At 43.9% G+C, this 27,231-nt stretch overlaps 1 protein-coding gene across 1 annotated transcript in view; it reads right to left on the bottom strand.

The window, feature by feature from the left end:
• Positions 1-6,456: 6,456 nt before the first annotated feature.
• LOC124718846 (juvenile hormone epoxide hydrolase 1-like) overlaps positions 6,457-27,231 on the bottom strand; it is a 79,682-nt gene continuing 58,907 nt past the window's right edge. Inside the window, exons 4-6 of the mRNA XM_047244470.1 lie at positions 23,621-23,823; positions 14,378-14,612; positions 6,457-6,838 (exon numbers count right to left, since the gene is read on the bottom strand). Of these exons, the coding sequence (XP_047100426.1) occupies positions 6,643-6,838; positions 14,378-14,612; positions 23,621-23,823 (634 nt within the window). The 3' untranslated portion in view covers positions 6,457-6,642. The remainder of the gene's footprint in view (positions 6,839-14,377; positions 14,613-23,620; positions 23,824-27,231) is intronic.

A 27,231-nucleotide genomic window follows, 5' to 3' on the forward strand; every position in this document is an offset into this window, starting at 1 on the left:
CATTGCCGGTTTAGCCACCGCTACCTGCTCTCCGGTGACGCAGCCCCGCAGTGCCCTTGTGGTCAGGCATTAACAGTGCGCCATGTTTTATTGTCGTGTCCCCGTTTTAGTCAATTTCGTGTTATCCTGTCCCTGCCATCTACTTTACCGGATGTTTTAGCTGATGACGCTCGAGCAGCTGCTCGTATTCTGCGTTTTATAACTTTAACTAGCTTGTCCAAAGACATTTAACCTTTTTACTTATTTTATCCGCATCTTTGTCAGGTCCTTCTGATGTCCCCCCATCCCCTTGAGTTTTAGCAGATTCCATGTGCTCTAACACCAGTGACTGGGCGCTAATGACCTCAGCAGTTGAGCGCCCTTAAACCCTACCAAAAAAAAAAAAAATACTCACTTAGGATACCGTTCGAATAGTAAAAATAGCACCATTAAGTCTTTGGACGTACTCCTGAACATGAACTTCCCACGACAGTTTACTATCTAACTGAACACCTAGAAATTAGAACGGTTGAGTTTCACTAATCGTATGCCCATTCTGTGAGATTAAAACGTCGGGTTTTGTTGAATTGTGTGTTAGAACCTGTAAAAACTGAGTCTTACTGTGAATTATCGTTGGTTTATTTTCTACAAGTCACGTACGTCATGAACTGCACCAGTTGAAACAGAGCCGATGTTGCACACAACATCCTTACTACCAAGCTAGTGTCATCAGCAAACAGAAATATTTAAGAATTACCCGTAATAGTAGAGGACATATCACTAATATAAATAAGGATCAGGAGTAGCCCCAATACTGATTCGTGGGGGACCCCCATTTTTGTCGTGGGGCATCGTGGAATATTCCAGCTTCCGCTCCTACAGTTTCACGAATTCCGGTAAGCGTCGGCGCTATATGTAGCCTTGAAAATAGCGACTGTAACGGAGCTGTGTTCCAAGGAGAGAGCGGCCATTGAGTTCCTTTCGTAGGAAAATCCAGAGCATCGTAGATATTCGTAGGCACTTGCATAGCGTGTACGAAGGCCTGGCAATCAACAAAAGTACAGTGAGTTGTTTCGTCGAGGCGTCTGCCATCATGGCAACCAGGTCGCACAAACCTGCCTGATATGTGGCGCGCCTGCCAACCGCACACAGCTGCCACTCTTGCATTGTTGGAAACGTCCTCCCGAATGCGAGTCCATCGGAAAGGTTTAAAGCTATGCCATTTAAAAAAAGTACATTTTCTAAGTATTACTGCAATCTGTCTATTGGTCAACAATATGAGCTCCTGACTACCAGTCCATTCTGTGGAAACAGCACATGAATAGCACTTTCCATTTCCGCAACAGCTGCGGCGCAAAATATATATATTAAGGGCGGACGTTGATGAAAAACACATAGTATTTCAAAAATGCACCAAATCCACAGTTTTGGAGATATGGCAATGAAATTTTGGACCACGCTTTACATGAAAGTAACACATTTACATCTAAAATCATTTGATTATATATTTTCAACTTTTTTTGAATGAAATTTGAAGTTTTATTTTCAGAAAATAATGTATGTTATATTGTAACAAATAAGCCCTCGGTCACAAATATTAAGTCCAAATTGGCCTGGTTTCGACGCTACTATGAGCGTCGTCTTCAGAATTAGACTAACTGTACTAAAACATTGGGTATATAGTACATTAATAAAATTAAATCGAAAATTGACATTTTTGCTCAATTTCATCAACGTCCCCCGTACGTCAACATTTTTCTGACTGGTTTGATGCGGCCTGTCACAAATTGCTTGTTATATTGCTAGAGAAGGCCGAAATGCACTCGTTAAACTCACGCAGGCTGGCGTGAGGTCTGAAACAGGATACGTAATGAATGCTATAAAGAAAAGTACGTAGCTGCTGGAATACTTAACTTTAATCCATCATTTGTATACATCGTTCTTGACGGTACGTTATAAAGAATATAAACTGTTAATGGCGCCTTGCTAGGTCGTAGCCATTGACTTAGCTGAAGGCTATTCTATCTATTTCCTCTGCAAATGAGGGAGTCTTCGTCCGTGTAGTCGCTAGCAAAGTCGTCCGTACAACTGGGGCGAGTGCTAGTAAGTCTCTCGAGACCTGCCGTGTGGTGGCGCTCGGTCTGCAATCACTGACAGTGGCGACACGCGGGTCCGACATGTACTAATGGACCGCGGCCGATTTAAAGCTACCACCTAGCAAGTGTGGTGTCTGGCGGTGACACCACATTGCTTCCTCTGCTACACTCTTCATCTGAATATCAGTTGCAACCTACGTCATCAGTTATTTCCGTCACCCTCTACCAGTCCGTCTACCACGGAAGGTATTCCCTGATGTCCTACCATCCTGTCCCTTCTTCTTGACAATATTTTCCACATATTCCTTTCCTTGTCGATTGTACGGAGAACCTCCTCATTTCTCTCATCTTATCAGTCCACCTAATTTTCACATTCGTCTGTGGCACCACATCTCAAATGCTTCGATTCTCTTCTGTTCCGGTTTTCCCAGAGTACATGTTTCACTACCATACAATACTGCTCTTCAAGCGTACATTCTCAGAAATGTTTTCCTGAAATTTTAAGACTCGTGTTTGATACTAGTAGACTTCTCTTGGCCAGGAATGCACTTTTTGGGAGTGGTGGCCTGTTTTTTATGTCCTCCTTGCTCCATCCGTCATGAGTTATTTTGCTGCCTAGGTAGCACAATTCCTTCGTCTAAGCTTCTCGTTGTTCTCATTTCTGCTACTGCTCAGTACTTTCATTTTTCTTCGATTTATTCTCAGTCCATATTCTGTACTCTTTGGTGACATGAAAAGCAACGGTGGTAACATTAAGAGTGCAACGGGAATTCCACTGTTAAATGCAGAGGAGAGAGCAGATAGGTGGAAAGAATACATTGAAAGCCTCTATGAGGGTGAAGTTATGTCTCATGTGATAGAAGAAGAAACAGGAGTCGATTTAGAAGAGATAGGGGATCCAGTATTAGAATCGGAATTGAAAAGAGCTCTGGAGGACTTACGGTCAAATAAGTCAGAATTTCTAAAATCATTGGGGGAGTGGCAACAAAACGACTATTCACGTTGGTGTGTAGAATATATGAGTCTGGCGACATACCATCTGACTTTCGGAAAAGCATCATCCACACAATTCCGAAGACGGCAAGAGCTGACAAGTGCCAGAATTATCGCACAATCAGCTTAACAGCTCATGCATCGAAGCTGCTTACAAGAACAATATACAGAAGAATAGAAAAGAAAATTGAGAATGCGCTAGGTGACGATCAGTTTGGCTTTAGGAAAAGGGACGAGAGAGGCAATTCTGACGTTACGGCCAATAATGGAAGCAAGGCTAAAGAAAAATCAAGACACTTTCATAGGATTTGTCGACCTGGAAAAAGCGTTCGACAATATAAAATGGTGCAAGCCGTTCGAGATTCTGAAAGAAGTAGGGGTAAGCTATAGGGAGAGACGGGTCATATACAATATGTACAACAACCAAGAGGGAATAATAAGAGTGGACGATCAAGAACGAAGTGCTCGTATTAAGAAGGGTGTAAGACAAGGCTGTAGCCTTTCGCCCCTACTCTTCAATCTGTACATCGAGGAAGCAATGATGGAAATAAAAGAAAGGTTCAGGAGTGGAATTAAAATACAAGGTGAAAGGATATCAATGATACGATTCGCTGATGACATTGCTATCCTGAGTGAAAGTGAAGAAGAATTAAATGATCTGCTGAACGGAATGAACATTCTAATGAGTACACAGTATGGTTTGAGAGTAAATCGGAGAAAGACGAAGGTAATGAGAAGTAGTAGAAATGAGAAGATCGAGAGACTTAACATCAGGATTGATGGTCACGAAGTCAATGAAGTTAAGGAATTCTGCTACCTAGGCAGCAAAATAACCAATGACGGACGGAGCAAGGACGACATCAAAAGCAGACTCACTATGGCAAAAAAGGCATTTCTGGCCAAGAGAAGTCTACTAGTATCAAATACCGGCCTTAATTTGAGGAAGAAATTTCTGAGGATGTACGTCTGGAGTACAGCATTGTATGGTAGTGAAACATGTACTGTGGGAAAACCGGAACAGAAGAGAATCGAAGCATTTGAGATGTGGTGATATAGACGAATGTTGAAAATTAGGTGGACTGACAAGGTATGGAATGGGGAGGTTCTATGCAAAATTGGAGAGGACAGGAATATGTGGAAAACACTGATAAGTGGAAGGGACAGGATGATAGGACATCTGCTAAGACATGAGGGAATGACTTCCATGGTACTAGAGAGAGCTGTAGAGGGCAAAAACTGTAGAGGAAGACAGAGATTGGAATACGTCAAGCAAATAATTGAGGACGTAGGTTGCAAGTGCTACTCTGAGATGAAGAGGTTAGCACAGGAAAGGAATTCGTGGCGGGCCGCATCAAACCAGTCAGTAGACTGATGACCAAAAAATAAATAAATAAATAAATAAATTCTATACTCTTTAGACCATTTCACTCAGCGGGCCCAGTAATTCTTCTTCACTTTCACCGAGGACAGTAATGTCGTTAGCGAATCTTATCATTGCTATGTTTTCACCTTAATTTTTAATTCCACTGACCAACCTACCTAGTATTTCCACCTTTGTTTCTTCGATATATACACTCCTGGAAATGGAAAAAAGAACACATTGACACCGGTGTGTCAGACCCACCATACTTGCTCCGGACACTGCGAGAGGGCTGTACAAGCAATGATCACACGCACGGCACAGCGGACACACCAGGAACCGCGGTGTTGGCCGTCGAATGGCGCTAGTTGCGCAGCATTTGTGCACCGCCGCCGTCAGTGTCAGCCAGTTTGCCGTGGCATACGGAGCTCCATCGCAGTCTTTAACACTGGTAGCATGCCGCGACAGCGTGACGTGAACCGTATGTGCAGTTGACGGACTTTGAGCGAGGGCGTATAGTGGGCATGCGGGAGGCCGGGTGGACGTACCGCCGAATTGCTCAACACGTGGGGCGTGAGGTCTCCACAGTACATCGATGTTGTCGCCAGTGGTCGGCGGAAGGTGCACGTGCCCGTCGACCTGGGACCGGACCGCAGCGACGCACGGATGCACGCCAAGACCGTAGGATCCTACGCAGTGCCGTAGGGGACCGCACGGCCACTTCCCAGCAAATTAGGGACACTGTTGCTCCTGGGGTATCGGCGAGGACCATTCGCAACCGTCTCCATGAAGCTGGGCTACGGTCCCACACACCGTTAGGCCGTCTTCCGCTCACGCCCCAACATCGTGCAGCCCGCCTCCAGTGGTGTCGCGACAGGCGTGAATGGAGGGACGAATGGAGACGTGTCGTCTTCAGCGATGAGAGTCGCTTCTGCCTTGGTGCCAATGATGGTCGTATGCGTGTTTGGCGCCGTGCAGGTGAGCGCCACAATCAGGACTGCATACGACCGAGGCATACAGGGCCAACACCCGGCATCATGGTGTGGGGAGCGATCTCCTACACTGGCCGTACACCACTGGTGATCGTCGTGGGGACACTGAATAGTGCACGGTACATCCAAACCGTCATCGAACCCATCGTTCTACCATTCCTAGACCGGCAAGGGAACTTGCTGTTCCAACAGGACAATGCACGTCCGCATGTATCCCGTGCCACCCAACGTGCTCTAGAAGGTGTAAGTCAACTACGCTGGCCAGCAAGATCTCCGGATCTGTCCCCCATTGAGCATGTTTGGGACTGGATGAAGCGTCGTCTCACGCGGTCTGTACGTCCAGCACGAACGCTGGTCCAACTGAGGCGCCAGGTAGAAATGGCATGGCAAGCCGTTCCACAGGACTACATCCAGCATCTCTCCATGAGAGAATAGCAGCCTGCATTGCTGCGAAAGGTGGATATACACTGTACTAGTGCCGACATTGTGCATGCTTTGTTGCCTGTGTCTATGTGCCTGTGGTTCTGTCAGTGTGATCATGTGATGTATCTGACCCCAGGAATGTGTCAATAAAGTTTCCCCTTCGTGGGACAATGAATTCACGGTGTTCTTATTTCAATTTCCAGGAGTGTAGATTGAACAGTAGTGGTGAAGGACTACGTCCCCGTCTTACAAGTTTTCAATCCGAGAAGCTCCGTCTCGGTTCTTGTACAAATTGTACATTACCCATCTTTCCATACAGCTTACCCCTACTTTGTCTCAGAGCGTCGAACATCGTGCATCAACGATCAGTAGAAGCAGAAAACACTAGTACAAAATGGACACGTTAAGAGTTACGAGTACTTGTTTAGAAAAAGCGATGTGTTTTCACAGTAGCGAAAATGAACGAGCGCTTCTGAGGTGTGTATTTTGGACCCCACAATTATTAGATTCTTCTGCTTCGAATAACCGTTGCTGGCAAGTCCCTGAATGCTGACCAATCCTCCTGGGGCACCTTGTATGAGGGTAACAGGGATATAATAAGCAACGAACGCAATGTGGTTAAAAAAAGAAACTATTTTTACTACAATGATTACAATTAATTTTACAGTTTAAATTTGTCCTTAGTGCAACGCATACACTCTAACATTTAATTCTGATGAGTATGTGTACGATTCTCTCTCTCTTCTCTCTCTCTCTCTCTCTCTCTCTCTCTCTCTCTCTCTCTCTCTGACACACACATTTACGCTCGTATAGACTTGACGAAGTCCCAGACGTCGTCGGCCAGCGCTTTGGGCTCCTCGAAGGCCGCAAAGTGTCCCCCCCTGTAGACGCTGTAGCGCACCAGCCCCGGGTGTGCGTCGCGGGCCATGGACTCAGGGGTGAACACCAGGTCGTTCTCGAACTGCGCCACCGCTGTCGGCGGGTACTTCTCGATGCTGCAACACAACATGGACATGGTGTAGATTTTCTCAGCCCCGGACACGAGCTGCGTCGTTTACGGAGGTTATCGGTTATAGGTGAGTCAACTTCAACCTAGATAAATAACGTATCTTATTGCATGGGGAGGTAAATGAAAATCGTGTTCGTAAACATGAAATATTTTCAAAAATTATACATCTATTTATTTAAAAGTTAATTTTCATTACTTCCGCATTATATACCGGGTGATCAAAAGTATAAATTTGAAAACTGAATAAATCTCGGAACAATGTAGATAGAGAGGTACACATTGACACACATGCTTGGAATGACATGGGGTTTTATTAGAATCAAAAAAACACAAAGTTCAAAAAATGTCCGACTGATGGCGCTTTATCTGATCGGAATAGCAACAATTAGCATAACAAAGTAAGACAAAGCAAAGATGATGTTCTTTACAGGAAATGCTCAATATGTCCACCATCATTCCTCAACAATAGCTGTACTCGAGGAATAATGTTGTGAACAGCACTGTAAAGCATGCCCTGAGTTACGGTGAGGCATTGGCGTCGGATGTTGTCTTTCAGCATCCCTAGAGATGTCGGTCGCTCACGATACACTTGCGACTTTAGGTAACCCCAAAGCCAATAATCGCACGAACTGAAGTCTGGGGACCTGGGAGGCCAAGCATGACGAAAGTGGCGGCTGAGCACACGATCATCACCAAACGACGCGCGCAAGAGATCTTTCACGCATGTAGCAATTTTTTTTGGTTGTAATAAAACCCCATGTCATTCCAAGCATGCGTGTCAATTTTTACTTCTCTATCTACATTACTCCCTGGTTTATTAAGTTTTCAAATTTATACTGACTTTTTGATCACCCGGTATATCAATTTACGGTTGATCTTAAGAGTTTAATAACTTAAGTTTTAATTGTTTGGCGGCTCTATCAATAGCTTGCGTCATACTACGGGATTATTTTCCCGTAAATTGTATTTGTCGTCGTCAGTTATTTTTCTTCGGATCCCATCTCATATAGAGCTGAGTTGTTCCGGTCGACACGAACGTCAGGTAAGCTATATTTCCACTGCCTGCCTCTCGGATGACCGAATCCCAGAAGCAGCGCCAACGGTCCAGTAGCTATAAACGAACGTACTGGGCAAGAACTGCGGCAGATGATGACGAGTTGGAAAGCCGTCGAAAAGCTGCGGCAACATGATGCCGTGACCCGGCTGGTAATCCGAGAAGATCACATCAAAACATTAATCTGTTCTCTCGAAGCCACGTACTATGTTCCAGACTACCATAGCAGCGACCTCATTTGTATAACGTTCGACGCCTTCCGCATTAAGACTTGTCATTTTCATAGGGAACTATTTTTGCATCATCACTCACATTTAGTGTCAGATTATCGGCATGTATCAAGAAAACGTATAGAGCCAGAGTAGAACCCCTCGGCATCTCTGACTTTGCCCCCCCCCCCCCCCCCAGTCTGATTCTAACCTCTTCCCTCTTTGTTGACACTGAACACTGACGTCTGAAGTGAACCACTGCTGAAATTTGTCCTAATGCCACGACGTCTCAGTTTACGCAAAAGTATTTGATGATCCGCACTATTAAATGCTATTGTTAAATTACGGAAAATACCTACAGTTGTCAGCCTACCGTCTACTCCTCACAGTACGTCGTACAAAAGGATTTTTTTTTTTCCTGCTGGTACTCTTTTACTGAAGCTAAATTCCGTACCTGACAGCAGATTATCTGCTCCGAGATGCGGCACTTATTTCTTATAAACTGGTTTTTCAAAACTGTCGAACACACTGATAGCAAAGAAACTGGCCGGTAGTCGTCTGTTTCATCTGTCTCTCACATTTTGTAAAGTGAGTTTCACTAGCCAGTATTCCAGTCTGTCAGGAAACCGCCTACACATTCCAAACGTGACTGAGCACGGGACTAATTTGGTGTGCACTAATATCAAGTGTTATGCACCAACTGCACACTGCTCTGACAAACTTGCGGTCGAGGTAGACAGAGTAATGCGACACATTAACGACTCTGTAGTAATTGATATCAGTCCGGCAGTGTGTTACAGAGGGCTCCCAGTCGTCCCCAGAAATCTGAACGTCTCGTGGCGTGAGGTGAACATAGCGCCAAATGGGGCTACACTATGCAGTTGAAGAAAAGGAGTGAAATGAAATGATCGTGTGGCGTTGTTGCGCGGGAAATCCCGTCCGAGGCAGTTCGGCCGCCGGGTTGCAAGTCTTGTTTAAGTCGACGCCACGCTGGGCGACTTGCGCATCGGTCATGATGTGATGGTGATGGTGGTGATGGTGGTGATGGTGGTGGTGGTGGTGGTGGTGGTGGTGATGGTGATGGTGGTGATGATGGTGGCGGTGGCGGTGGTGGTGGTGGTGGTGGTGGTGGTGGTGGTGATGGTGATGGTGGTGACGGCATGATAGGCAACCGCGTAACCACTCAGCTAAGCAGGGCAGTTGAAGGAACTGGAAAAGACTGTGTGTGTCAGTCAGCTAGCGGTTGAGGTACCCTGCGGTGGTGGTGGCATTCATTACAACATGACCCAGAGACAACATTTGGATGAGTTCACATGGGGAAGAATCGCTGGCAAACTTGAAGAATGACGAGTGCAGCCCAGGAGTTTGCTGCTGCTCACAGCATTGCTTCACGTGTGTGGAGAGCGTTCCGAACCAAGGGAGCTGCTGTTCGGAGAGACGAGGTTGTCGACCAAGTGAACTGCAGCGGCAGATGGCCGCTACACAGTGCAACAGGGGAGAAGTAACGTTACACACCTCCACCTAATGGGTCACAATAGCTCGCTAAATTAAGTCACGCAAAATTGGACATACGCTATGTGATCAAAAGTATCCGGCCACCCCCAAAAACATATGTTTTTCATATTAGGTGCATTGTGCTGCCACCTGCTGCCAGTGACTCAGTAGTCATTAGACATTATGAGAAAGCATAATGGGGCTCTCCGCGGAAATCACGGACTTCGAACGTGGTCAGGTGATTGAGTGTCACTTGTGTCATACGTTTGTACGCGAGATTTCCACATTCCTAAACATCCCTAGGTCCTGTGGCTCCGATGTGATAGTGTAGTGGAAACGTGAAGAGACACATACAGCACAAAAGCGTACGGGCCGACCTCGTCTGTGGACTGACAGAGACCGACAACACTTGAAGAGGTTCGTAATGTGTAATAGGCAGACATCTATCCAGACCATCACACAGGAATTCCAAACTGCATCAGGATCCACTGCAAGTACTATGATAGTTAGGCGGAAAGTGAGAAAACTTGGATTTCATGGTCGAGCGGCTGCTCATAAGCCACGCATCGCGCCGGTAAATGCCAAACGCAGCCTCGCTTGGTGTAAGGAGCGTAAACATTGGACGATTGAACAGTGGAGAAACGTATGGAGTGACGAATCGCAATGTCAGGGTGTGTGTATGGTGAATGCCCGGTAAACGTCATCTGCAAGCGTGTGTAGTGCCAACAGTAAAATTCGGAGGCGGTGGTGTTATGGTGCGGTCATGTTTTTCGTGGAGGGGCTTGCACCCCTTGTTGTTTTGCGTGGAACTATCACAGCACAGGCGTACATTGATGTTTTAAGCACCTTCTTGCTTCCCACTGTTGATGAGCAATTCAGGGATGGCGACAGCATCTTTCAACACGATCGAGCACTTGTTCATAATGTACAGCCTGTGGCTGAGTGGTTACACGAAAATAACATCCCTGTAACGGCCTGCTCAGAGTCCTGACCTGAATTCTATAGAACACCTTTGGGATGCTTTGGAAGGCCGACTTGGTGCCAGGCCTCACCGACCGACATCGATACCTCTCCTCAGTGCAGCACTCCGTGAAGAATGGGCTGCCATTCCCCGAGATACCTTCCAGCACCTATTTGAACGTACGCCTGCGACAGTGGAAGCAGTCATCAAGGCTGAGGGTGAGCCAACGCCATACAGAATTCCAGCGTTAGCGATGGAGGCCGCCACGAACTTGTAAGTCATTTTCAGCCAAGTGTCCAGATACTTTTGATCACATAGTGCATACACACAAGAGGCATGTTGCTCACCCCTGTTTGTTCTCTGTTTTTCGTCTGTTTGTTCTCTGTCGCCTATGGATCCATGTATATATAACATGCTGTCTGTACATTAAGGTTACAATATATTGTTAATTCAAAGTATCTTATGTTTCCTTTCAAAAATGCTTCTGCCTTCAAGTGAAATTTATTTAAAGACAATGATAATATTGGTCCATCATATTGCGGGCTTGCAGCCGGATCACGTTGTCATCTTAGCACGATATTTCGGCTAACAAACATGCAGCCATCTTCAGGTGAGTGCGAGACTGAAGATTACTGGTGCGCGTCGTTCTATATATACCGAAAATTGGCTCACACACACAGATCTGTATTTGCAGGCGACCAGCTGCCACCACCCTGCACAAACCATGGGTTTGCTGCGTACTCTGGTGCACCGGGCACATGTGGTATCTGATAAGGACAACCTTCCTAAAGAATTAGAATATTTGCAATCCTTCTTCAGGGAGAATGGATATTCTACACGCCAAATCCGCACAGCTGTAACAAAGAAGAAATGTAAAGAGAAACAAGAAGAAGAAGACAAAGAGGTGGTCAGGTCCAGGGCGTTTCTTCCGTATGTGGGTAACCTCTCCTCTAAAATAGGAAGGATTTTAAAGAAGCAGTGTGTTAAAGTGATCTTCCGACCACCTACGAAAATATCGGCTTTGCTTGGCTCTGTGAAGGACGATCTGGGTCTGAGGAAGGCGGGTATTTATAAGATCCATTGTAAATGTGGCAGATCCTACATTGACCAAACTACTCGCACAGTACGGGAAAGATGCGTGGAGCATGAGCGCCACACACGTTTACCACAGCCCAACAAATCAGCCATAGCAGAACACTGTATTTCGACGGGACACTCCATGGATTACTGTGGAACAAAAATTTTAGCGACAACTAGATCTTTTTGGGAATCCATTATCAAGGAGTCCGTCGAGATACGATTGGCAAAAGATCGTATTAATCGAGACGGCGGCTTTCAGATGGATAAAGCTTGGGATCCTGTAATTTCTTTAATCGCTTCACAGAGACATGGGTCTGCTTCTAGTGCAACGGCTGATGAAAATTTATTTTATACTTTCGACTACTGCGCCTCAGCTGCGCGAAGGCGCTTTACGACGGATAGCGCAAATGTAGGTACACCACTACGCACGCGCGGCCCGCTTCTGCTGCAGAGCGCGCCAAGATGTCAACGTGATCCGGCTGCAAGCCCGAAATATGATGGACCAATCAATACGCCGGGAAAACTTCAAGATACACAATGATAATATTGCTGTCGATTGCAAATCTGGCTTCGACTGTTTCGGTGGCGCTGAGTCAGCCTTTACGTGTGCTAAAAAATATTTCAATGTTTGCGAGCTTCGCTCGCAAAGGAAAATAATTCTACGTGCTTTTATGAATTTTCAATATTAAAGTTAGTTAATATTTTTGGTTACGAAACTTATTCAGAGATTTAACTCGGCATGGCTTAGGTGAGGCTTCACTTGTGGTTTCAAATATTTTTATTTAATTCAAAGGATTAAAAGTTAACTCAATTCTTAAAGATATAAAGGTAAAGAAATTCTTTCCAATTATTTCAATAACACGCAGGTGTTTATACCATTATTTCTTTCTGTGCGACATTAGATTAATTTTCTGGGAAAAGAAATCATTTCATACTCTATATTATCGGTGGGTTAGTTGCAGGTTACGCTCGGTTGTCATTCATTGGAAGAGAGCGTAACATTTCCATTAATAATAAATAACTTTTTGCCTGTGTATTGAGATTAAATCACGCTACGTATATGTAAGATGCATTTACTCGCGCTCAAGATACACGTGGCGTTCCAAAAACAATATTTAGAATTCAAACTGCTACGTTATGTCAGCATCGTTGTAGGTTGCAACTGGCGCCTGCGTGCATATTTCAAACCACACGTAGCAGTCGCCACTGACTTACACGAAATAACTGCATTAATTCTACACCACAACAGTTACGCGGAAACCAGGTAATGGTAGACATCATATGGCAAGAGTTTGTATCACGGTATAAGGGTATATGCTGTGTATGTGGCCACTTATCACGGTTTTATTTTTATAATTATATATTTCATTATTTTGGTTGGGGTGGCTTTAAATATCGTGGGCTAGCATGAGACTTTTAATTAACTTATACCGCTATAACACTCGTACGGACATCGACAGCCCGGAAGTGCGTACGATATAATATTTTTTAAACACAACGCGCCACTCACCGCCTTCTAATAAATAATTTGCGTGAGCGCTGCTATTTAGAAAAGAAGATATGCGTATTCTTACGTAAACTTTAATTATTAACATGGGTCTCAGGGGCTACTGGTTATTTGTGTGCCAAATGTCACAAAGATTGAGATATTGCGGAATGCAATGATCTTCAGTATTTCTTGTTCATTATTTATAAGGCGAAACTGGAGAAAATCTCATCTGCCGTTAGGCGGCCAAAATGAAACGTACTGAAAAGAGAAATTATTAGTTCATCTACTCCTAAATATTCCACATGCATACCATTTTTATTTAAATTTGTTTTTCTGGAGCACACATAGAGCATGTCCTCACACCTCAGGAACCAGCGACAGAGTGCCGAAACGTGGCCTATCATCCGGTCATCCGCAGAAGTGGGGGGGGGGGGGGGGGCTGGGAGGACCTTGCCACCGTATTGGTCAGCCACATTCCAGGCCCTCTGGTGCTCTGGTATACTTCCCCTCTTTGGTTCGGCCAAAGGTGACGAGAGGACTGTCCAAAAGATGATTATAGAATCTACCTTCACTATCTGTGATCAGCAGACGACCAGCCATTCATTCAATTCACAATTACTGGATTCGGGGATCTATTTTAAGGAAGTGCACATCTGAATGATTAAACATACAAATTGGCCTCCTTTCCTATATTGGTATCAGGCTTTCTTGCTGGGATGTGTAACCTTTGGATAAAACATATACCACAGGAAGGAAATGTGGCCTTGCCAGGGTGGAGTGAGTCCATCAGAAATGTGCACTAGCTACTAGTCATATGCGTTATCCATTCCTTTGCATTAAAAAGTAAGGACGAGAATAAATTATAGCCTAACTGATGGGCACTAGGACTCATATTTCAAGTATAGTTGCAGTGGGTATGATAATCATGAAAATATTTCTGATGATAATTGCACTCGTTTGGCAAGCCACTCATCTAGTAGGCCTGTCTGTTAGGTGCCACAGAGTGGGGTAGGAACCTCCCACCTCAACGTCATAAACTATACTTCCAGACACTGTTACTAAAAGAGATGGAGCGTAGTAAGTTCATGTCAGATACCGTGTTCTTATAGCTATACTCGTAGACAGTTCATACACGGGAAATCCCAGTCGAGAGACCGAATGTTTACGTGCGCAACCCAGACAAATGATTTTCTACAGTAGGGTAGGTTACTGTACCCATAGATAACAGCAGTACTCACACTCTCTTGCGGCCGACTTTTGCTGCCTTGCTGAAAGCTTCAGAGTAGAGTCTGACGGAGGTGGTGATGGAGCCGGTGACCCAGTAGATCATGACGTTATCCAGGAGGTCCGCCAGTTCGTACTTTTTGGTTAGACCTCCGTCGGGCAGAGTCTTCCAAGACGGGTCGGTCCAGGTGGAGAACTTCTCCAGGATGTAGGCGGCCAAGCCAACAGGTGTAGTCTGCAGTGCAATCCCTGGACAAACCACGATTATTGAGTGCATACAGCAAAACACAAATAAAAATGTATAAAAAGAATTAACTGCCCTTGAGGAAGACGAAACAAGGATATGTTATTGAGTTTGAAGAGAGGGAGCGAAGGATAGAAAAGGTGAGCAACGGAAAGTCAAGACAGAGCACATAAAGAGACTGCGAAAAGAAAAAAATAAATTAAATAAGTACACTGCCTGACAAAGGATGTGAAGCACCAGGAAGATATGGTCAGACGTCTATGAGCGAGAGGCGCTCAATAACAAACCCAACACATTTTTTTCTCGTCCAGCTTCGGTCGAAAAAATGCGGAGCTCCTATAGTTTCATAAAGTTTAAATGGCTCTGAGCACTATGGGACTTAACATCTGAGGTCATCAGTCCCCTTGACCTGGAACTAATAAAACCTAACTAACCTAAGGACATCACACATCCATGCCCGAATCAGGGTTCGAAGCTGCGACCGTAGCGCGGTTCCGGATTGAAGCGCCCAGAACCGCTCGGCCACAACGGCCGGCAGTTTCATAAAGTCCCAGTTGGTGATGGCTCTATACGTAACCACCAAAATGGGCTGTGTAAAGGAGTTGCCTTCGGTGCAAAGCGAGAGCATCGCAGGTATTCACAGGAGCTTGCGGAATGTCTAAGGTGGTCTGGTAGTGAACAAAAGCACGGTGAGTCGTTGGACGAGGCGTCTGTCATCACCGCAGTCAGGTCTCGCAGAGCTGTCCGATCTTCAGCATACCGGCTGGTCCAGCACAGCTGTGACTCCTGCAATGTTCGAACATCTGTTCACTTTCATTCCAGGTGATCCACAGATCGTAATCAGACACCTCGCTGCACAACCGGACATTCCTGTCGGCCTCACACAAGTCTGCCCACTGGAGAGGAGCTCATAAAATTTCGTTGGACTGTTCTTCCTCATCCATCCTCCAGCCTGGATCTCACACCTCCCGACTTCCATCAGTTTTGCCCAGTGAATGATGCACCCCGCAGGAAGAAATATGTGGATGATTAGGAGGTCATTCATGTAGTAAGACGTTGGCTCTGAGGTCGATCAGTAGAGAGGAACCATCTGGACATACATGCCCTACCAGTAAGGTGGCGTAAGGGCCTCGCACAGAACGGAGATTATGTTGGAAAACAGGGTTTTGTAGACAAAAGAGTGGGAAATAATGTAGTGTAGCGGTTTCCTGTATAAAACCAACCTGCTTTTAAAAAAAATGTGTTGCATTGCTTACTGGACGCCCCTCTTACGATGTAAGATATATAGAACATAATGACATGAGGGGTAGGAAACCCCGGCAGTGCCGAACGTGGTCCAGAAACTAAATTGAATGACTATAATATAATGATAATTCACATCTTATGTTTAATAATTCTTTATTATAAATTTGGTAGCAGAAATAGTGGCAAACAGTTGAGATGTGGAAGCAAACGGAAACTATGGAGACACTCAAAATTTTGAGCATCTGAAAGTAGCAGCAGTGCCTTCTAATAAGTTACAATGTAATAAATGCCGTATTTCGGTAGCTTATCTCTGGAAGGAGCTAATATACTTACGCCGTTCAAAAAATTGAAGCCGCATTTAGAAGCAACAACATGTTACTATGAGAATTAAGAAACAGTTTAAAACTGGAGAAAGACAAATATGATAAATCTGGTATCTACAAAGTTCGGTGCAATAGCTGTAATGTGAACTACATCGCTCAAACTGTCAGGTCTTACAAGTTGAGGTACAAGGAACGCAGACAAGATTATGGGCTTAATACACAACTGGCCATTAAAATTGCTACACCACGAAGATCGTGCTACAGACGCGAAATTTAACCAGCAGGAAGAAGATGCTGTGATATGCTAGTGATTAGCTTTTCAGAGCATTCACACAAGGGTGGCGCCGGTGGCGACACCTACAACGTGCTAACATGAGGAAAGTTTCCAACCGATTTCTCATACACAAACAGCAGTTGACCGGCGTTGCCTGGTGAAACGCCAGTCACTCCTCTTGATGAACTGTGGTACCGTGTTGAAGCTGCATGGGTAGCTGTACCTGTACACGCCATCCAAGCTCTCTTTGACTCAATGCCCAGGCGTATCAAGGCCGTTATTACGGCCAGAGGTGGTTGTTCTGGGTACTGACTTCTCAGGATCTATGCACCCAAATTGCGTGAAAATGTAATCACATGTCAGTTCTAGTATAATATATTTGTCCAACGAATACCCGTTTATCATCTGTATTTCATCTTGGTGTAGCAATTTGAATGGCCAGTAGTGTAATTTCAAAAAGTCGGCCGCAGGCACGCACACCCATCAAAATCACCCTTCGTTGGTTACTGAAAAAGACCTTTTCCTACTATGCACATACAGGAAGGAAAATTGGAGCTAGTGGGACAGTCTGAGATTACGATACATAGCGGGACATTTTTTCATTTGTAGATAGTGAGTAGAGATGTAGGCGCTAGAAAATGGAGCGCCGAGTGCAGAAACCTGAACATTTCCCACATATTCTTCTGTTTGTGTTCAGTTAAGGGGTGATAGCAGCGGGGGGCATCCAGAAACATTACGGGGACGACACCGCTGGACACGGCATGGCAAGAAGATGTTTTTCTCCTTTTAAGAGGATCGCTTTGGCATTAGTGATTCCCCACGTTCAAGAAGACCTTCAGGGTTTGATGAAGTTCACGTAAATCCATTAATCCACAACTATCCACGTAGATATACTCGAGAAGTGGCAAATGTGATGAACTGTGATCATTCCACCATCGTGCGGCATTTGCATGCAGTGGGGAAAGTTCGGAAATCGTGTGTATGGGTACCTCATACTGTAAGCCAAAATCACAAGAAATCAGCGGTGTGCATCTCTCCCTGCTCAGCATCAATTGTCTCGTAAACAACACTCACCATTGTTATGCTGTATCGTTACTAGTGATGAGTAATGGTGTTTTTATGCTAACATAAGAAACAGAAAGGAACAGTCGAGCGCAAACAAATCAGCAGCTCCCCGTACAAAGACCTGCGCGCATCCACAAAAGATAACGCTATGCATCTGGTAGAACAGCGGCGGTGTGGTGTACTGCCAATTGCTTCTCCAAGGTGTCATCGTCACTGCCGACATTTACTGTCAAAAATTTAGACGTCCTGCAGACGCAGTCCAAGAACAACGACCGGGATGACTGCGTGAAGTGATGCTACTCCATGATAATGCCCACCAACATCCTGCTAGACTGGCGAATAACACTATTCATGAGTTGGGTTGGGAAGTCAACGCTGTACCTACCTTATTAACCTCATCTTGCGCCCTCAGATTTTCACCTTTTCCGCTCTCTACCGAACAATCTTCAAGGAACTTCCTTTACGGATGAAAACGCGCTCCGAACATGGATCGCCGAGTCCTTTGCCCCGGAACTACCCGATCTCTACAGTCGCGGAATCGAAAAGTCACCCCAGCGTTGGCAGACAAAACAGTGACGGAGAATACTTTATTGATGTCTAAAGTCTCTGTTACGTGTATCTGTTGTGTTTATTAAGCATATAGAAGAATGCTACGAATTTATGCACCAACCTAATACATCTAAAGCCTTGCATTATGACGATACTAGTTCGTTTTACATATTTTCTTCAAACCAAATACATCAAAATAAGTTCATGGATTTAAAGGCTCTCTGTAGTCTCATAACCCTTTCTTGTTGTATATGTCAAAATAACATCCCAAAATTGCATCCTTCCTTCTGGAATATGAACTAAACTTTTTTAATATAATACATTTTTAAGATATTTATAGATAGTCTGGCTTTGTAGGCAGATTACTAGGGAAGTTCTCCATCGACCTCACTGTTCCTTAAATAACGGGAGACCATTGATGTTTGTTGAAACTAAATTCACGATACATTGATATGGCAAAATAAATGTCTCTATTCCTTGTAACATCTTTTGCATAAGGACCACTTCTAAGTCAATATGTTTTTTTTTTTTTCGTCTCTCTTTCCGTGTAGTATTTTGAATACTATGTGCTGTAATCTGCAATGGAGGAAGCTAATTTTCTCGTTCTTCTGCGAAGGATTCATACAGGGTGCATTATCCCACTATCAGTGTGACACCATTCCTGTTTTCTCAGTTTTCTCGTGCAGATGCCAAAATCCCCGTACGGTTTACAGCGGAAAGGTTGCTTTTCGTTCAGTGAGCTGTAAAATGACCTGTTGCTAAAGGAGCTTTATTGACAGAAGACGAGTTCCATGTCTGCAATAAACTATACGCCTAGCCAGTTGAAGTTCTCTGGTGCAATAAAACGAATTTTGAAAGTTTTGGATATGTTCCCCTTGTGCAGTTAGCCATTCATATGTAAACTAGCTTCGCTCGCTTATATAGTATGATCTGCACAGACTCTTTTTTTTTCCCTTCAATCGAATTTTCATGTTCACAAATCGCAGCACCTTCTGAACCATTACACTCTAATTAAAGCCAAAGAAGCAATGTCTTTTTCCGAATATGTTCGTAACCAAAAAGTTATTCTGTTATCTAAAGTGCAAGGTTTGTGTTAATCATGCCTTTTGCGACCTTGTGGTGAGAGTTCCACATAAACTTTCCTCCCCTAATACATATTTCTTTACGTATAACCGTCCTCCCCCGGTAGCTGAGTGGCCAGCGCGACAGTCTGTCAGTCCTACGTACTCGCGTTCGATTCCCGCCTGCGTCGGAGATTTTCTCCGCTCAGGGACTGGGTATTGTGTTGTCCTAATCATCACTATTTCATCCCCATGGACGCGCAAGTCGACGAAGTGGCGTCAAATCGAAAGACTTGCAAACGGCGAACGGTCTACCCGACGGGAGGTCCTATTCACACGACATTTACATATAACTGAGAGGCGAAACACTAAAAATGTTTATCCTCTCTTTCACTTCCTTAGGTGCTGAATTTCGAAAAAAAGTTAATACAAATTTTTTATTATCTCTGATTGAGAAACCAGACACCAGTTTTAGTACTTCTGGCTAAAAAATTGTCCTGATAAGGACATATTTTCAAAAAGCTTTTCATCCCTCATTTCACGCGCTTAGGAGAGGAATTTCGAACAGTCGGTTCCTAAACTGTGTCTAAAGCGTCAGTTCCACATCCTCTCGGTCAATGAATTAGTCAGACCCGTTTCACCTCCTTAAGGATTGGATTTCCAAAAACGCCGAAACGGATAATATTTTATTTGTAACCGAGAAGTCAAAAACCAAGTGTCAATGACGTAGCTTTAAAAATACTGTATTTGTTCTTTAAAAATAATTTATTTTCAAAAGAAAGAAACACTGTTTCACGCCCGCATGGGTAAAACTTCCAAAAATGCTGGAACATATATATGTTTATTTCTGACGGAGAAACCAATACCAATTTATGTAGACCAAGCTTGAAAACTACCTTAATAACAACATACTTTCAAAAAATCTTTCATCCCTTATTTCACCCTCTCACGGGTGCAATCTTGAAAAATCTCTTCTTAAACGACGCCTGCGTTATAAGGTCAACACCCTCTCCAAATTTCAGGATTCTATCCGTAGCGGTTTGGGCTGGGCGATGGAGAGTCAGTCACTCACAAGGTGTTCAGAAATTCCTGCTCCAAATTCCTGGGTTCTGTAGAGCGGAGCGAGTAAATGATATTTTCAATAGGAACTCATGTCCGTAAACGTACCGTTTCTATTCTACGAAGGTTTCAGTTCAGATGTTTAACCCATCCACTTCTGTTTGAGGAATTGAATTAGGCGAGACACAACGCACTTATTAGGTAACAATTCGAAAGAAAACAACCATTTATCACTTAAGCAGATTTGTTTGTCTTAACACTGAAGCATTACGTATTTACATTATTCCAAAATAAAAAACAACCCAGCACACTGTACGCGTGCACAGAACAGATGCGTTACAACAGGGGCTCGATGAGGCGACCACGCACGTTGTTCCAGACACTGCGATCAACTTATGAGATGAGACCTATTCTTTGAAAGACATTTGTTTTACATAATTTACGTAACTGTAAAGATGCGCATCTGGCGCGGACGCTAATACATCGATTGCGCAGTCAAAGAAACATTTTAACAGAAGCTGAAATGAACGTTCCGCTTCGCTCTAAATAAAAGATGACAGTAAAAACCTTTGTAGGTCTTCAGATTTTATCGTACTTTTGCTTGTAATGTGAAAGCGTAAAGAAGGTCATTTTTAAGCCATAAAAGTGAGCGGTCTTGCCAGCGTGCAGACAACAGTTATTAATTTATAAAATTCAAATAATTTATGTTCGAGACTGTAAACCGGTAAGTTATTGTTATGAAGGTGTTGAACGGTGCAAGAATTGTCTCGAAGGAAGGAGAAAAGTAATGGCTGTAATTTGTGACAAAAACGTGAACCAAGAAGCTAGCACAGGACAGGCTGAAATCTGATCGCACCATACAGTTAGAAAATTACTTGTGTAAGTTATAATGTTTATAAATAAGCCCTAATTGTTTGTCAGAATTATTTGAATATATTTAGTATTCTTTTCCTTTATATTTTTTACCTCCATGTTATATTATTTTTATAAATGTCAAACAGCCTTCACTACAGCAGAGAATACTGCGGCATCCTGGTCGTAGACAGAAAGCCGCTCCTTGTCTTCTATACAACTCATAGCTGCCCCATTTCTACATCTACATCTACATTGATACTCTGCAAGCCACCCAACGGTGTGTGGCGGAGGGCACTTTACGTGCCGCTGTCATTACCTCCCTTTCCTGTTCCAGTCGCGTATGGTTCGCGGGAAGAACGACTGTCTGAAAGCCTCCGTGCGCGCTCGAATCTCTCTAATTTTACATTCGTGATCTCCTCGAGAGGTATAAGTAGGGGGAAGCAATATATTCGATACCTCATCCAGAAACGCACCCTCTCGAAACCTGGACAGCAAGCTACACCGCGATGCAGAGCGCCTCTCTTGCAGAGTCTGCCACTTGAGTTTATTAAACATCTCCGTAACGCTATCACGGTTAGCAAATAACCCTGTGACGAAACGCGCCACTCTTCTTTGGATCTTCTCTATCTCCTCCGTCAGACCGATCTGGTACGGATCCCACACTGATGACCAATACTCAAGTATAGGTCGAACGAGTGTTTTGTAAGCCACCTCCTTTGTTGATGGACTACATTTTCTAAGCACTCTCCCAATGAATCGCAACCTGGTACCCGCCTTACCAACAATTAATTTTATATGATCATTCCACTTCAAATCGTTCGGCACGCATACTCCCAGATATTTTACAGAAGTAACTGCTACCAGTGTTTGTTACGCTATCATATAATCATACAATAAAGGATCCTTCTTTCTACGTATTCGCAATACATTACATTTGTCTATGTTAAGGGTCAGTTGCCACTCCCTGCACCAAGTGCCTATCCGCTGCAGATCTTCCTGCATTTCGCTACAATTTTCTAATGCTGCAACTTCTCTGTATACTACAGCATCATCCGCGAAAAGCCGCATGGAACTTCCGACACTATCTACTAAGTCATTTATATATATTGTGAAAAGCAATGGTCCTATAACACTCCCCTGTGGCACGCCAGAGGTTACTTTAACGTCTGTAGACGTCTCTCCATTGATAACAACATGCTGTGTTCTGTTTGCTAAAAACTCTTCAATCCAGCCACACAGCTGGTCTGATATTCCGTAGGCTCTTACTTTGTTTATCAGGCGACAGTGCGGAACTGTATCAAACGCCTTCCGGAAGTCAAGAAAAATAGCATCCACCTGGGAGCCTGTATGTAATATTTTCTGGGTCTCATGAACAAATAAAGCGAGCTGGGTCTCACACGATCGCTGTTTCCGGAATCCATGTTGATTCCTACATAGTAGATTCTGGGTTTCCAGAAATCACATGATACGCGAGCAAAAAACATGTTCTAAAATTCTACAAGAGATCGACGTAAGAGATATAGGTCTATAGTTTTGCGCATCTGCTCGACGACCCTTCTTGAAGACTGGGACTACTTCTGCTCTTTTCCAATCATTTGGAACCTTCCGTTCCTCTAGAGACTTGTGGTACACACTTGTTAGAAGGGGGGCAAGTTCTTTCGCGTACTCTGTGTAGAATCGAATTGGTATCCCGTCAGGTCCAGTGGACTTTCCTCTATTGAGTGATTCCAGTTGCTTTTCTATTCCTTGGACACTTATTTCGATGTCAGTCATTTTTTCGTTTGTGCGAGGATTTATTAATGATTTCATTTGCAAATGCAATTTTTTTATTGTTCATTGTTAAAGGTTCCTTAGGTAATTATAAAATTCATACTGATTACGTAAAGAAATCCGGGTTGTTCTTTTGCAAATAATAGAAGCCTTTGCGTAATCAAAAAGCTAGTCTCCTTCTGACAACGATCAGGAGCCGACCAGAAGACGGACGTCTTAGACCGCTTTCGTGTTTCCTGTGCCAAAGCTGTGCCAAACTGGGAACACGACATTCTAGTACGAAACACAATATATATAGTATAATTATCAGATTGAAACTGAAAAACTTGAAATACGTTTTTCTCTTTTATCATACTAGAGAGTCTCGTAAAATAAACTTTGCATACGATCGCACAAGCAGTAGTCCAGACGAATTAAAATCGGCGATAGCTGCGGCCACGCGAGTGGACCCCCTCGGCCTAAAATATCTGCTGAGACGCCTCCGAACCGCACGGGAGAAGTGAGACGACGCACCACAAGGCTGAAAACCACACTTCCTGGTGGACAGCCAGAGGCCCAGTTTCCAAGAACGGAGCCAGTACGTTTTCTAGGAAGATCACGTATACAGGACCCGTTAGCTTGAGTGGAGAAGCAGACCTGGATTCGCTACACATCTGATTTCAAACCGTCGTAGTTTCCTGTTCAAAATATTATTCAGCCACTCCCCTGTACAAGTCCTAGAAATTTGTAATAGGAACTTTGGAACACCCTGTCTACAGACGTAGAGAAAGTAGCGAATACTTAGCTGATAGTTGGTAGACCAGTTTCCTTACCTATGGTGTCCGGTTTGGAAGCCTGCAGGTGCATGTAGCCCATCTCCTGCAGTACCAGGTTGAAGAAGTTCTTCCAGTAGGGGAAGGCCTTGCGCGCGTATCGGCGCTCCACGAACAGCGTCGGCCAGAAACCGCCGATGGTGGCCTTGACCCTGGCCTTCAGGCTGTCTGCAGAGCACATGTTCACGTGCAGTCCCAGTATGCTGCAACGCGCGCAGGCGAATCAGTAAATACCACCAAATACTGGCCAATACAAACGTTAGAAGCTATAAATACACGCCATATTTTTAAGACTAATTCTAATAATAACAGGTACAGAAGTTTCGAAAGAAAGCTGGTGTTGACAGGTGTCAATATTACCGAACATCAGTTTAATAAGTTCAAAAATGGTTCAAATGGCTCTGAGCACTATGGGACTTAACATCTGAGGTCAGGAAAAGCTGGTAGAAGCCGACCTGGGCGAAGATCCGTTCCGATTCCGAACACGCGACGCAGTACTAAATCTACGGCTTATCTTGAAAGACAGGTTAAGCAAAGACGAACCTGCTCGTATACCATTTATAGACTAAGAGAAAGCTTTTGACAATGTTGCCTGGAACACTCTCTTCGAAATTCTGAAGGTAGCAGGAGTAAAATCCCTGGAGCGAAAGGCTAACAGAAACCACACTATAGTTCTACGAGTCAAAGGGCATGAAACGGAAGCTGTGGGTGAAGAACGGTGTGAGACAGGGTTGCGACTGGTCCCCGATGTTATTCAATCAGTATTGAGCAAGCAATAAAGGAAACCAAAGAAGCCTTTGGAGTAGGGATTAAAGTTCAGGGAGAAGAAATAAAAACTTCGACGTTTGCAGATAACATGGTAATTCTATCAGACCGAGCGAGGTGGCACAGTGGTTAGACACTGGACTCGCATTCGGGAGGACGACGGTTCAATCCCGCGTCCGGCCATCCTGATTTAGGTTTTCCGTGATTTCCCCAAATCGCTCCAGGCAAATGCCGGGATGGTTCCTTTCAAAGGGCACGGCCGACTTCCTTCCCCGTCCTTCCCTAATCCGATGAGACCGATGACCTCGCTGTCTGGTCTCCTTCCCCGAAACAACCAACCAATTCTATCAGAGAGAGCAAAGGATCTGAAAGAGAAGTTGAACGGAATGGACAGTGCCTTGGAAGGAAGTTACGAGAAAAACATAAACAAAAACGAAATAGGGATAATCGAACGTAGTCGAATTAAATCAGGCGATGCTGAGGGAATTGTATTAAGAAAAGGGACATTTAAGGTAGTAGATGAGCTTTGCTATAGTGCCAGCAAAATAACTCATGATGGCTGAAGTAGGGAAGATATAAAAATGTAGACTGGCGATGGTAAGGAAAGCGATCCTGAAGAAAAGAAATTTTTTAACATAAAGTGCCGATATAAGTATTAGGACGTCTTCTCTTAAAGTATTTGTATGGAGCTTAGTCATGTATGGACGTGAAACATTGACTACACACATTAGAGACAAGATGAAAATAGACGGTTTTGAAATGTGGTGCTACAGAAGAATGCCAAAGATTACATGGGTAGATCATGCAATCAATGGGCAGGTACAGAATAGAATTTACGAAAAAAGAAGTTTGTAGTGCTATCTGGCCAGAAGACTGGATCAATTGGTAGGACACATTCTGAGACATCAAGGGAACGCACATGTACTTTTTAAGGGAAGTGTGTGTGGGGGGGGGCGGGGGGGAGGGGGCAATGGGGGTAAAACTTGTAGAAGGAGACGAAGAAATGAATACAGTAAGAAGATTCAAAATTATGTGTGTTGCCATAGTTATTCGAAGATCAAGAGACTTGCGCAGAATAAGTAGCATGGAGATCCGCATCAAATCAGTGCAAAAAGCTGGTGATTCGTCAAACTGGGGAACAATCAAGAATGGGGTGCCGCAAGGTTCAGTCTTGGGTCCTCTGCTGTTCTTAATATATATTAATGACTTGCCATTCTGTATTCACGAAGATGCAAAGCTGGTACTTTTTGCCGATGATACAAGTATAGCAATCAAACCCAACAGACAAGAATTAACTGGTGAAACTGTAAATGATGTTTTTCAGAAAATTATTAAGTGGTTCTCTGCAAATGGGCTCTTATTAAACTTAGACGAAACACAGTATATACAGTTCCACACAGTAAATGGAATGACACCGTTAATAAATACAGACTTCGATCAGAAATCGGTAGCTAAGGTAGACTATTTAAATTTTCTAGGTGTATGCATTGATGAGGGGTTGAACTGGAAAAAACACACTGAGGATCTGCTGAAACGTTTGAAACGTTAGGGTCATTGCAAATTTTGGAGATATACATCTCAGTAAATTAGCTTACCACGCCTGTTTTCAGTCTCTGCTTTCGTATGGCATCATACTCTGGGGTAAGTCGACATTGAGTAAAAGAGTGTTCACTGTGCAGAAGCGCATAATCAGAATAATTGCTGGAGCTTATCCAAGATCATCCTGCAGACACTTATTTAAAGAGCTAGAGATCTTCATTGTAGCCTCACAAAATAAACAAATATATATATATATATATATATATATATATATATATATATATATATATATTCACTTATGAAATTTGTTATTAACAATGCGAACGAATTCAAAAGCAATAGCAGTGTACATGGCTACAACACTAGGAGAAAGGATGATCTTCACTACTCATGGTTAAATCTAACTTTGGCTCAGAAGGGGGTAAATTATGCTGCCACAAAATTCTTTGGTCACTTACCTAATAGCATCAAAAGTTTGACAGCCTCCTACTCATTAAATGAATTTTTGGATATAGTAAGTGGGTAATTTCCCCAACCTGCACAAAAAAAATTAAAATTATTGCCACATAATATTTCGTGTAATGTAATATCTTGTATAGACACCTTTTATTAACCTGACACGTTCCACATCATTACGAAGTGTTGTATTCATGATCTATGGAACAAGTACTAATCTAATCCAATCGGACTGAAGACCACAGCAATAACAACAGTAATCTCATCTAGAAAATATTACTCGTATCCTTACAATAATACAGTGGTCTCTGTTGAGTCGTCTAGATGGTGCATAACTGGTAGGTCTTGGCTGTGAAGTGATGTGTCTTTATCCAACAGTTGTATCGAAGCAGCGAAGTAAAATGGATCGACATGACAGAATGGCAGAAAGGAGACAAGGCGTTAAGGTGTGCCTACGGCCACACTGTTGATGAACCCCTCAATCTGCTGGTGAACTGATGCGGGCGGTCCTACATGTCTACAAGGAGTGGTGTTCCGCTCGAATCCCATGTAAGAACAGCGCTCGCAAAAAGATCCTATACTCGACGGATTGGAAACGTTTGTCACGCTTTGTTAATGACTATCGGATGCAAACGTAACAGAAATTTCTGCCGTCGGTGAATACTGGTAAATCTCGAACAGTTTCGCAGCGAATATTGTGAAGGGAACTACATGCAATGAACACTGGGGTCGGATACCTACAAAAGGCCATTGTTCACATTGCGACACAAAACTGTACGCCCTGAATGGACAAAAAATGGACGTCAGCCCACTAAACCGTTTAACCCTTCGAGTGTGGAGGGGCAGTTCAA

Source organism: Schistocerca piceifrons, chromosome 10 (assembly GCF_021461385.2).
Source record: "Schistocerca piceifrons isolate TAMUIC-IGC-003096 chromosome 10, iqSchPice1.1, whole genome shotgun sequence".
NCBI lineage: Eukaryota > Metazoa > Arthropoda > Insecta > Orthoptera > Acrididae > Schistocerca > Schistocerca piceifrons.